The following is a 13,563-nucleotide window of genomic DNA, read 5'->3' as shown; positions in this document are numbered from 1 at the left end:
ATAGTATTCATTACACTGTGTACAGAAGATTCATAATTATATATTTTTATAATTGTCATTATACTAGACTTCACAAGCTAATGCTTACAGCAGTAATTTAATTCAATTTAATTGAATTATGAACAAATTAAATTAAAGCTATGTCTTGTAGGTTTCAAGCAAAGATTAGTCTAGTGTTATTTAATTATCAGCTTACCAAAGAACCAATATTGTTTACATCCTTCCACCATTATTGGTTTTATTACCTGTCCACTACTAAATAAATGAATGGATCTGTGCAATCTAATTTGTTTTGGGTTTTTTCCGCAATGCAAGTTTCATGTTGCTGCTAACAAATTGTATTTGTTTTGTCTTGTGCTTTTATCAGATTCTTGAGCGGACCCTCGAGCCAGACAGCTCAGATGAAGAGCCGCCCCCTGTCTACTCACCACCAACATATGACATGCACATATATGACAGGAAGTACCCGGATGCTCCTCCTGTTCCTCCACCCAGGTTATAAATAGCGCTTTCATGTTCTCTACTTATCTATCTTTCCAATTTCCTCAAAAACGGAGTTTGAAATGGTTTTAAACTAATTACTGAAACATCAGTCTTGAAAACATGTAATGGGGTCATCGTGGGTCTCGGCTTCTTGTTCATTTTAGTCACACTTCTCTAAATGCTACCCCCTGGTGTTCATTGACCAAACTGCAATTCTTGTTGATCCCTGTTGGTGTGGTTTAATAGACAGTATGCATGTAATTCAATTTATCCACGGATAATAATTGTATTATAACTCTAATCCGAGTGTTGAGAGTTGGCATTGAAGCTATGTCGGTGACACTGGCCTCTGTTATCTTTCAGATTTGAGGCCCAACCTCCCCCTGGACACAGACAAGTGCAAGGTTACAAAAACTGGAACCCACCATTACTTGGCAATTTGCCTGACGACTTTCTACGAATCCTGCCCCAACAGTTGGATAGTATACAGGTAAGCATTAATCATGTGTTTTAAAAAATGGTTCATAAAATGAGGAAAATGCAGCTTTGTCATCACAGCAATAAATAATAGTGTAAAATACATTAAAATATTAGTTTTGATCAGTTTACTCATAATTTACTCACCTCCATGTCACCCAAGATGTTCATGTCTTTCTTTAGTCGAAGAGAAATTTAAGGTTTTTAAGAAAAACATGTCAAGATTTTTCTCCATATAGTGGACTTCAGTGGTGGCTGACGGGTTGAAGGTCCAAACTGCAGTTTCAGTGCAGCCTCAAAGGGCCCTCCCAGCCGAGAAATAAGAGTCTTCTCTAGCAAAACGATTGGTCGGTTTCTGAAAAATATATTTTTTTTTTTTTTTTTTTTTTTTTTTTTTTTTTTAACCGCAAATGCTCGTCCTGCATTAGCTCGACCTCACACATTACGTAATTACGCACGTGTGATGTAGGCAGAAGAATGAACCCCTTTCTGAAAATCAAATGCCCTTTACAAAGACGGGTAAAACATTGATGTTGGATGATTTATAAGTTGGAGGAGACAATGAGATGACACAGAGTACACATGTGCATTGCAGAGCTAGACAAGATGAGCATTTGAGGTTAAAAAGTACATAAAATGTATTTGTTTTTTATAACCAATCGTTTCGCTAGATAAGACCCTTCTTCCTCAGTTAGGATCGTTTAGAGCTGCATTTAATCTGCATTTTGGATGTTCAAACTCGTGGGCACCATAGAAATCCACTCTATTGAGATTTTTCCTAAAAATGTTTTCCTCAAGAAACAAAATTTCCTTACGACTGAAGAAAGAAAGACATGAACATCTTGGATGACAAGGGGGTGAGTAACTTATCTGTAAATTTGTTCTGGAAGTGAACTTCTCCTTTAAAAGGCTCTGTATTCTCAGTTATCTATCTCAAACTCTGAGTCCATGTGGCCTCTGGGCTTGATGTCAAAATCTAGTTCATGCTTGAATTTTGGCCTTGATTTTGCTCCAGCTCTTTTTTCTTTTCCGATGACGTTAAAGAACCGTTAATAGTTCAGTAGAGTTTGATCTTTAAAACATCTGAGTGCAATACTGAAGTGCACCTGGCAGGCCAGTGTGTGGTTGCTTTTAAGCTCTTATGCCATATCATGCTCTCTGAATGACTAAATGAACCGTTATGGTGTCCTTGTTCTATTGTACATATACAGTTATCCTGCGTATGATACATAAAGCATTGCATTTGGTATTTGAGGCAATGTGACACTGATCGTGTTCTCACTTTAACAGTGTGTTTTTAGTAGAATGACTCTCCTCTTAACATGTATGCATCAAATTTAATCTAAAAATAAAACACAGTCTGTTTTAAAGGAATAGCTCACCCAAAAATGAAAATTCTGTCATTAATTACTCTTCTTCATGGTGTTTCAAACCCCTAAGTCCTTCTTTCATCTTTGGAATACAAATTAAGATATTTATGATGAAATATGAGAGCTTTTGACTCTGCATAGACAGCAATGCAACTGAAATGTGTCCCAGAATGATAGAAAGGTAGATCAAATATACAGATGCTAAACTAAGAGAGATGGGCGTTCTACATCAGAACGCCAGTTTCTGCGTCAGCAACAGCACACGCTTGTGTTGTACTACTCTCGTGAATGTTGTTGGACACTGGCACGGAAATATAGGAGTAATTGTTGAATTAAGTTGTTATTTTTGTTGTCTTTGCGCACAAAGAATATTCTTGTAGCTTCATAAAATTAAAGGAGAAGTCCACTTCCAAAACAAAGATTCACATATAATGTACTCACCCCCTTGTCATCCAATATGTTCATGTCTTTCTTTCCTCAGTTGTAAAGAAATAGTTTTTTTGAGGAAACATTTCAGCATTTTTCTCCATATAATGGACTGATATGGTGCCCAGATTTTGAACTTCCAAAATGCAGTTTAAATGTGGCTTCAAATGATCCCTAATGCGGTTGTAAACGATCCCAGCCGAGAAAGAAGGGTCTTATCTAGCGTAACGATCGGTTATTTTCATAAAAATAATACAAGTTTATATACTTTGTAATGCCAAACGCTCGTCTTGTCTTACTCTGCCTGGACTGTTTTTTCTGGTTCCTGACAGTTAGGGTATGTCGAAAAACTCCCATCTCAAGTTCTCCCTCAACTTCAAAATCGTCCTATACCTTTTTGTTAAGGGTGTTTGATCTTCTTTGCATGTTCACTTTGCTGGGTCGGTACTTCTACAGCGATGTAGGATGATTTTGCTTTAAATAATTTTAACAGACAGTCACTTGTAATTACATCGATGTAGGATGATTGAAGCCGCATTTAAACTGTATTTTGGAAGTTCAAAATCAGGGCACCATACCAGTTCATTATAAGGAGAAAAAGAAATGTTTTCCTCAAAAAACATAATTTCTTTACAACTGAAGAAAGAAAGACATGAACATCTTGGATGACAAGGGGTTGAGTACATTATATGTGAATCTTTGTTTTGGAAGTTCACCTCTTCTTTAAGGTTGAACCACTGATGTCACATGGACTATTTAACAGCGTCCTTACTGCCTGTCCAGGCCTTGAACATTGTAGTTGCATTCCTGTCCATGCAGGGTCGGATTTTATCAAAATTATCCTAATTTGTGTTCTGATGATGAACGAAGATGAACAAAGTCTGATTTTCTTTCTGCAGGGCTCTCAGAGTAGCATCTCCAAGCCCTCTTCCTCCACCTCCTCCTCCTCAGCGCCCCAGAAGGTCCCCACTGTGGCAGCAGCAGCAGGAACAGGTGGCGCGTCAGAGCAGGAACGCAAATTGAAGCAATATTTGGAGGATGAGCGAATTGCACTCTTCCTGCAGAACGAGGAGTTCATGAAGGAGCTGCAGAGAAACCGAGAGTTCCTCATTGCGCTAGAAAGAGGTAGGAAGACACTCGCCCACACGCTAAACGGGACAATGAGCAGTATCTGGCATACTCCACTTCCCCTCCTTTCACAGTTCCACCTACACAAATCCTGAAGAGTCAATTCTTATGCTAATTCACTCAACCCGGCTGCGAACGTTGGCGCTAACTGTTTCGGGTTCTCTCCAAGGCCATTAGCAGTGTCTATTTCTCACAGCGAGGGTTTTGTTATGATTTGTCATACACACTTTAAGGGTCCTCATTGGATGATCTCATATCCTCACTGAATGTTGAATGTCAAGGCCTAGTTTTCCTTCCATAACACTGCCTTCTATGTTGTAGATCGATTGAAATACGAGTCAAAGAAATCCAAATCCAGTCATTCATCAGCTAGCATGGAGAACTCCACAGGTAGTTATCATTCACCTGAACGGTGTCAGTGCATGTTTGTGTGTATGTGAGCATGTACGTCACACTGTCTGTGTGTATATGCACAATTTTCTCTTTTAAAAAAAAACAGTTTTTAGTATATAACCCTGTAAAGCCTGACATGGTGTTTTTTGTTAAGTGTATTTAATACATCAGGCTTTTATGGCTCATACAGTTGCATGCAAAAGTTTGGGAACCCTTAGCAGAATCTGTAAAAATATAAGAAATTGCATACAAAATGCATGTTATTTTTTTATTTAGCACTGTCCTGAGTAAGATATTTTACGTTAAAGATGTTTACATGTAGTCCACAAGACCAAAAAATAGCTGAAATTATTAAAATAACCCTCTTCAAAAGTTTGGGAACCCTTGGTTCTTAATACTGTGTGTGGTTATGTGGATGATCTACGACTGTTTCTTTGTTTTGTGATGATTGTTCATGAGTCCCTTGTTTGTTCTGAACAGTTAAACTGAGTACTGTTCCTTAGAAAAATCTTCCAGGTCCTGCAGATTCTTTAGCTTTTCAGCATATTTGAACCCTTTCCAGCAGTGACTGTATGATTTTGAGATCCATCTTTTCACACTGAGGACAACTGAGGGACTCAAACACAACTATTAAAAAAGGTTTAAACAGTCACTTGATCTTCAAATTCCAATAGTTTTCACCCCCTGGCTCTTAATGCATTGTGTTTCCTTCTGGAGCAACAGTAAATGTTTGAACCTTTTTTAATAGTTGTGTTTGAGTCCCTCAGTTGTCCTCAGTGTGAAAAGATGGATCTCAAAACCATACAGTCACTGCTGGAAATATGCAAATTCAAATATGCAAAAGATGCTGGAAAACTGAAGAATCTGCAGGACCTGAAAGATGTGCTCAATATAAAACAGTGCTCAATTTAACTGTTCAGAACAGACAAGGGACTCACAAACAACCATCACAAAACAAAAAAACAGTGGTAGATCATCCAGGTAACCACACACAGTATTAAAAACCAAGTGTTCCCAAACTTTTGAAGGAGGTTATTTTAATAATTTCAGGCATTTTTTTGGTCTTGTGGACTATGTAAACATCTTTCATGTAAAATATCTTACTCAGGACAGTACTAAATAAAAAAAAATAACATGCATTTTGTATGATCTCTCTTTTATTTTGTTAAAATTATTCACATTTTCACAGATTCTGCAAGGGGTTCCCAAAATTGTGCATAAAACTATATAGTATGATGTAGGAGAATATAGAGCTCACACTAAAGAAACTGAGCAAAAATATAAAACCAGATGCTGATATTTATATAGCCAGAAAGTCGTAATAATTCTGATAGCTTTTAATGTAAATCATGCTGTAGATATCAACATGCTTTACTTTTTTCCCTGAAACACAGGTGACCACTATGCTTCCGGGTCTGTAGAGGCCTGCACAGCAGTCTCAGATGACGCTCTGTTCAGAGACAAGCTAAAGCACATGGGGAAATGTAAGGGTCTTGCCTAAAACACTTAAGTACATTGGATGATAATTGTGTAATTAGGATTTAACTTTAGGATTTTATAGGACATTAACATTTCTGTTGGATTCTCATCTACAGCAACCAGGAAGAAGCTGTTCGAAATTGCCAGAGGCTTCTCAGAAAAGACGAAGCGGAGGAAGTCTAAAAGAAGAACGCTGCTACGGCATCATTCGTATCTTTTAAAATGTGTCAGATTAACATTAGCCTAATACAGTAAGTCATACGTAAGTAAGTAATATAAAATCAGATTTTTTTTTTTTTTAGAGCAAGAATGAAATATAAATTAGGACACCGATGAAGAAGCTAAAGAATGTGAAATATTTCAAGATATAGGGTTAGTTATGATGCTGTGTTTTTACTCAGTGGCTCCCCAGTTTGTGTACAGAAGGCTGTGAATTCCCTAGCAAATGTTATTTATGATTCTTGGCACAGTAACTTCGGTTCAGTTCAGCTGAGTAAATTTAGTGTCAAATGTTTACTTTGACTGCACTTTCTCAGATTGGGCACTGCCAACTCCACTGCCAACCTCCTAGATGATGTGGAAGGAAACCCATGTGGTAAGTCTTTCTTTCCAATTTTCCAAGCCATTTTTTATTTACATCTCTGGGTAATTGAAAGTATATTTGCTTGGGTGGAGTTCATTGCTGAGATTGCTGAAATATTAATATTTTCTCAGCAATAAACGTGACAAATGTAATATTTTATTAACAATATCTTATTAATATTTTAATAAATCATACAGTGGAGATAAAAATGTCAAGGTCACTGCTTGGTCCTATTTGAAGCTATCCTAAAAGGAGTAGAAGGGCAGTTTTTTAAGCACTTTTCTTTTTAAGAGCACTTGTGCTGCTAACTTAAAAAAAAAAAATTTAGGAGCACAGTCAAAATAGTAGGAGCACCTTCTAATCAATAATCAAAAAATCAAAAATTAGCCTTCCCGTTACAAGGTGATATTTGACTCCTTAAAGTGAATTAAAGGGTAATTTTGTTCAAATGTAATTATATTTTAAAAGCTTTTTAAAATTTCTAATTAAAACAGAAGAACAAGTAGAATAAGTTAACAATCAAATTAAATCAGTATTAACAAAATTAATTTGTACTACAGAGGTGGCACAGAATAACACCAAAGTGGCTCGTAGGTGCATTTTCATGTTTAATGAGGCTCAGAGGTGGCATGAGTGTAATTAAATTAATTAATGTCGAGATTAATGTTTTAAATATAAAATTTTGAATATAAAAATGTTAAATGATTTAAATAACTGAAATGATGCTTTTAAAATGAAACTACAGCAGCCAGTAAATTAATTCGATTCATTTGAATGGCTGATTCATCCAGGAATAAAGCAAGTGACTTATAATCACAAAGTTCCATTATAATGAACAAAGCTCTCTACACTGCACAATTAATCTTTTATTTATCTCTTATGTACACTTTCTCTACATTTTATGAATGGATTTGTTAGATATGTCTGTGATACATTACTCAACGTTGCAAAAACACAGAAATCTTTGAAGCTCCCCTCAGTGCAAACACAAATATGCTGATCGGGTCAGTCGCACTGGTGCTCTAAATGTTTTTTCATAGTTGCACTCAGCAGTTTTCAGTCGCAAATATGACTGAAATGGACGCACTGTAGAGCCTGATTCTGAAGCATAGTATAAAAAACTCAAAGGGGCCCCATTAGGCCCCTTTTAAAAAGATGTAAAATAAGCCTGTTATGTCTCCAGGGTGTTAATGTGAAATTTTAGCTCAAAATACCCTACAGATAGTTTTTTTTTTTTTTTATAGCTTGTTAACATTGTAAAAATAACTCATGGTGCCATCGTGTGCTATCACAAACTTTATAATCCCCACTTGTGATTATGAGCTTGACAGATTCAAGCGGTCAGCTTCACATTGCTTTCCTGTGGACACAGATGAGCTAAAGTCATTCAGAGCAAGTGTCTCTACAGTTCCTACTAATTTTTGAAAGCTGTAACCCTTCAAAATTTTAGCTATAAACAGTAACAGTGGTTACTGTTCTCTTCTCTAATATTATGTTCCTCAAACGTTTTTTAAAACACTGACCCCAGGTATATATTTATATATTTGTATGTATATATATGAATGTATTTTTAATGTATTTATTTCGTTTTTAATTTTTAATTGTATGTTTTTAGCATCTTTTTATAATTGAATAAGGGCGTATTGTGGATTCAGGTAATTGTGCAGCACTACTTGGGAGTAAATACCTGTTTAATTTTGGATGCCTTTTGTGTGTCTTAGATGAAGAAAGTCAGTTTAGACGATTGGCTGCGCAGGAAGAGGAGGAGCCACATAAGGAACCACTATCATGGTGAGTGTCTCATGCAGGGAGATAAACCAATTTCCTATTGTAAAGAGGAAAAATAGAGAACGATTATGTTACCACTCAGCAGTAGTAACTGGTTTTCTGTCATTTAAAGGAGTAGTTCACTTCCAGAACAACAATTTACAGATAATGTACTCACCCCCTTGGCATCCAAGATGTTCATGCCTTTTTTTCTGTAGTCGTAAAGACATTGTTTTTTGAGGAAAACATTTCAGGAATTATCTCCATATAGTGGACTTCAATTGTGCTTGTGAATTTGAACGTCCAAAATGCAGTTTAAATGCAGCTTCAAAGGGCTCTAAACGATCCTAGCTGAGGAATAAGGGTCTTATCTAGCGAAACAATCAATTATTTGTAAAAGAAAAAAATTATATACTTTTTAACCTGAAATGCTCGTCTTGTCTAACTCTGCCATGCACATGCATACTGTGGGTAATCCGGGTCAATACAGTTAGGGTATGTCAAAAAACTCCTCCAACTTTAAAATCGTCCTACATCGCTGCAGAAGTACCGACCCAGTGTTTACAAATTGAACATGCAAAGGTGGTCAAACTGCCTTTACAAAAAAAAATAAAAAGGTAAAACAGTGATGTAGGATGATTTTGAAGCTGGAGGAGAAAATGAGATGGGAGTTTTTCGACATACCCTAACTATATTAACCCGGATTACACATAGTACGCATGCACATCGCAGAGCTAGACAAGACGAGGATTTGAGGTTAAAAAGTGTATACATTTTTATTTTTAATTTTAGAAAATGACGATAATTTTGCTAGGTAAGATCCTTATTCCTCGGCTCTGGAATCGTTTAGAGCCCGTTGAAGTAGCGTTGCACGATATACCGTTACTTAAAAAGTATCGCGATACCCTGCTTTTAAAAATGGTACGATTCCACATTTTACTAGTACTGGTACTTTAACAATGCATTTTAATAAGAGACGTATTTCTGCATGTCTGTGTTAGTGAATGGGGCAGACGCTGTTTTGTTTACTACACACAAACACGTGACGCTCGCTGTGTTTTCAGCCTCTGCCGCCTCAACATATGAGTACATGAGCATAATCTGTAGAACTGCTCTGACAGTCACTTTGTGAGAATTTTACCATTTCTTTTGCGAAAAACTATCGTCATATAATGAAGACCCTGAAGGTCTTAACAACAACCCGTCAAAATAAAAGTTTGGTTTAACTTGACAGTCAAAATTATATTAATATATTACTTAATGTAAAGATAGTACTATTAATAACAATAAAAATATTATTAAAACAATGTTTAAGAAATGTTTACCAGAAAAAAAAAATATTTACCAGAAAATTGTACATTTGTTAAAAAAAAAAAAAACAAAGTAAAGAAATAAATATCCTATAATAAATGAATTCTTTATCAAATCTAATTATCTTTTATAAATTCATTAGACATGCTTTTGATTATTAAAATGTAATGAAATGATTAAAATAGAATCCAGAAAATTAATGGAAAACAGAGATTCACGAACAAAACTGAATTTAAGAAAAAAATAATACGTATTTCACAGGGCCTTAAAAACATGCAATTTAAAAAAAATAATAATAATAATAATAATAATAATAAATTGCTGTTAAATTCTGCAAGTTTCATGATTTCAATTAATTAGACATGCTTTTTGATAAATATTTTTTTAATGTATCTATTAAAATAGAGTCTAGAAAAATTAAAATGGAATTTGGGAAAAAATAAAATATTTCATAGGGCCCACTTTGTTGTATTTGTTTCTGTGTTTTATTGTAGTTAACCTTTAGTTTGTCACTAACTTACCAATACAGCAAAGAATTCTACATACCTGTAGGCTCAGTAGTTGTTCCCCATAATCCTGTGTTGTGGCACTCACATGTGATAAATATTATTTTATTTTATTTTATTTTATTTATTTTTTTTTAAGGGGGGATGAAATGCTTTGTTTTAATAGATAAAATAACTATGGTCACCATTTGGATCATCTATTATTCAATTTCTTTTCCTGTTGTTCTATGTTTTTTTTCGAAGTATCGGTTGAGTAGTAGTATCGTGATATTTTAGTCAGGTATCGTATCGAAGTCAAAATTTTGGTATTGTGACAACACTACTTTGAACCTGCATTGAAACAGCATTTTGGATATTCAAACTCGCAGGCACCGTTGAAGTCCACTGTATGGTGATAATTCCTGAAATGTTTTCCTCGAAAAACATAATACTTTCACAACTTTAATGCTAAGGTAATAAAACAAAGTATAGTTTATTCTTTAAAAATGAAAATACAGTCTGCGAAAAGGGTTCATAGTCCTATAACTGACGATATCTGTAGTAACAAACCTCTTGCTAATTTCATTTCAGATCCCTCTGTGCTCTTGGGAAATTAGGGTTTCCATGGTGACCTCAGAATGACCCATGGCTGATAGCGTCTTATCTCAGTGGCTCCAGTGCTTAGCTAAGTGCCAGGCATTTGCAGACACCAGAGGAACAGCCTCCCCCAGACCAGCCGAGGCAGGACTGCGTCATCATTTTGTAGCAGCCTTTTTGCGAGCCTAAGAATATTGTTACCTACATTTGATTACTATTATAATTATTGTAACTGTTTGTTAATATTTGGTTTCATATGTAAAACTCAACAGCGATAGTACTGATTTCAAACTATGTATTTTTCTTTTTTATCCCAAATTATTTGAAATCGTCCCTTTATGTTTGTTTAAAAAAATATAATTTACTTGAGGAATTTTATTTTCCCTACTTACACTTGATTTTGATTAAGAGGCAAATATTTGATTTGTTTATTACTGTCCACAGTTAATGGTCAGTCATTTCAGCACATTAGTATTTAACACTTTTATTTTTAATGGACTTTCAGAGTCTATTATGCATATTAAACATCAATGGCATTTCCTCAGAGAATGTACCCAGAATGTCACGTTCATTACTAGCTCAAAAACCTTTCTTTATCATTGCTATTAAGAAAAAATAACACCATTATTCTTGCCATTTAGTCTGGTGTGATTTTAGGGTGCTGAATAGTCCATACAGTTAAATCAAACCACTAGTTCGTCCAGATGAGATGCCCTCCTTTTGACAAAAGCAATGGACACTTTCTATGAAATACATCTTAAATACCAAAATTCGATTTCGGTCTTTTTTTACACACACACAAAAAAAGGCAAATTGCTGATCAACCGAAGAGTTTGCCTGCTTCTCATGTTTGCACTGCCATATCTGTTTTATAAAATATTTAAATGCTTTTTTCAACCGTTTCTTCGTAAAAGGTGATTAGATTGAGCCAGTGTAGTTGTCTCTAAACATGTTTGTTTTGTAGTTACCGTTGAAACGAACAGAACGAGCATAGAACCATTTGAATGATGCTGTCCTTGAACCAACCAAAACGCTGCTGTGTGCTTTTTTTTTTTTTTTTGCAATTCACACTGAATGATTTACCCTAACCCTGTGCTTCCAGTAGGTCACGTGACTGTCATAAGGTTAGAGGTCTAATTGTGATCCACCAGTGAGAATGTGCCATTTCTTTTCGTGTTGTGAATCCCAGTATTGATTCAGTGTAAAGTAGCCCATTGGAGGACACTGTGTGACATTGATGTTTGTTTGTTTGTATGTTACGTACATCAGATTGTCAAACAGTTAAAACTGTCAATATGAAACCATCTAGTATTATATGCGTTTAGGCTTTTTGGATTCCACCATGTTACTAATACACGTTGTGCTCCTGAAATCTACCGATATGACTATCTACCTATTTGGGCATGGCCATTTGTAAATTTTATGGGTCTGGCTTCCGGTTTAGCTGCTTGATATTGCAAATTGGTGTGTCTTACCATACTATTTTAATGTATTATCTTAATTATGAACACACTGGTTTGTAGTGCAAACAGTTTTACCGTACTGCGCATTGTTATTCTCCTCGCAGCTAGTGAACCGGAGGTCTCGCCCATAGGCCCATATCCGCGGTGGATAGGAGCTTGCTAGTTTTATTTAAAGGGCATTGTTATGTATATGAAATCATGTTCATGTCACATCAATATGTGATTGATTTTGCCATTATTACAAATTATATAGGTATTCATAGGCATCATAGCACATAATCATGTGAAGTGTAATCGCCATTATGAAATATGTGCTCATTCTGTGCATATTTGCATGATTTCCTTATTGTTATTTTTTTCCAGATCTTCATGGATGGCACAGAAACAAGTCTGTAATCTGTTGACGTGAATTGAAGAACGAAGGTTTTGTAAGAGCGAAATCTTATTGAGAGAAATGATGCATACACGCAGAACCCGCGTTTCCAGCGCGTACCGTTGTCGTTTGTAATGCACAGGCACGACTGTGTGAGGTTTTCCCTTTCCATCCTGCTTGTTAACATGTTTTATCCTCTCAGGGAACTTGCTCTCATTTCACTTTCTGCTAAAAGCACAACTCAACCTTAAAACTTGTTAGCGCAGAGTCTTCTTTAATAGGCAAGGTAGCGCCATCTGTTTACCCATCGTGAGATTAAGAATTCAAGTGTGGCTGATATGCCTCAGTATGTAGCTAAGTTCCTTTTCTTGATTTACCTGATATCTCCTCAAGATCCCTTTTCCATCTTCGGTTTTTGTATGAGACAGACAGAGCTGAAAACACTGGCAGATGTGTTCAGAGAGTGTTGTGTGTGAGCCATTTGATTTTGAGTGGCTCATAACAATTAGTGGAATGTACTATTTATACTGTATTAGAAGGAAGCAACTGTACATGCAAATTTTACATTGCCTAAAATATTTGATTTAGACATTATTTCTGTCCCCTTAGGTTCTCCTGAAGAATATGATTTTTCAAATTAAGTTGACTCTGTCTACTTGTCCAAAGTCAATGTGATTGTTCCACATCACATCGTTCACTTAAGACTATTTTAAGTTCTGGACTTTTCTTACAATCCAGATGTTTATTAGCTATTGGAATAAATAATAAAATTGTTGTACTCTGTCTGACCATGTCGTTTTTCTACCCCAGGAAAGTCAAGTGTCCAACAGAAATGAGCTATAGATGGCTTGCATTACAAGTCAAAAGTTTTTGAACAGTAAGATTTTTATTCTTTTTTTAAAGAAGTCTCTTCTGCTCACCAAGCCTGCATTTATTTGATCCAGAGTACAGCAAAAACAGTAAAAAATGTAATTATTTTTACTATTTAAAATAACTGTTTTCTATTTGAATATATTTTAAAATGTAATTTATTTCTGTGATCAAAACTAAATATTCAGCATCGTTACTTCAATCTTCAGTGTCACGTAATCCTTTAGAAATCATTCTAATATGCTGATTTGCTGTTGAAGAAACTTTTTTTAATCAATATCAATATTTAAAACAGGTGAGTAATTTAGAAATATTTAAAACAGGTTCTTTTTTTGGGAAAGATATAGAAATTAAGCAA

The 13,563-nt window shown here is 35.4% G+C and overlaps 1 protein-coding gene across 3 annotated transcripts in view; it reads left to right on the top strand.

The window, feature by feature from the left end:
• cuedc1b (CUE domain containing 1b) overlaps positions 1 to 13,123 on the top strand; it is a 31,196-nt gene extending 18,073 nt beyond the window's left edge. For 2 of the 3 annotated variants that reach the window (XM_051129497.1, XM_051129498.1), the window contains exons 3-10: positions 368 to 495; positions 847 to 973; positions 3,656 to 3,881; positions 4,206 to 4,274; positions 5,672 to 5,761; positions 5,873 to 5,966; positions 6,293 to 6,351; positions 8,061 to 8,134. In XM_051129497.1, the coding sequence (XP_050985454.1) occupies positions 368 to 495; positions 847 to 973; positions 3,656 to 3,881; positions 4,206 to 4,274; positions 5,672 to 5,761; positions 5,873 to 5,966; positions 6,293 to 6,351; positions 8,061 to 8,134 (867 nt within the window). Of the gene's footprint in view, positions 1 to 367; positions 496 to 846; positions 974 to 3,655; positions 3,882 to 4,205; positions 4,275 to 5,671; positions 5,762 to 5,872; positions 5,967 to 6,292; positions 6,352 to 8,060; positions 8,135 to 10,493 lie in introns of those variants that run through there. The other variant, XM_051129499.1, reaches the window with a different exon arrangement.
• The last annotated feature ends 440 nt before the right edge of the window (positions 13,124 to 13,563 follow it).

Source organism: Labeo rohita, chromosome 15 (assembly GCF_022985175.1).
Source record: "Labeo rohita strain BAU-BD-2019 chromosome 15, IGBB_LRoh.1.0, whole genome shotgun sequence".
NCBI classification, from domain to species: Eukaryota; Metazoa; Chordata; class Actinopteri; order Cypriniformes; family Cyprinidae; genus Labeo; species Labeo rohita.
Note: the sequence above shows the minus strand (reverse complement) of the source record. Positions and strands in the feature narration are given on the sequence as shown.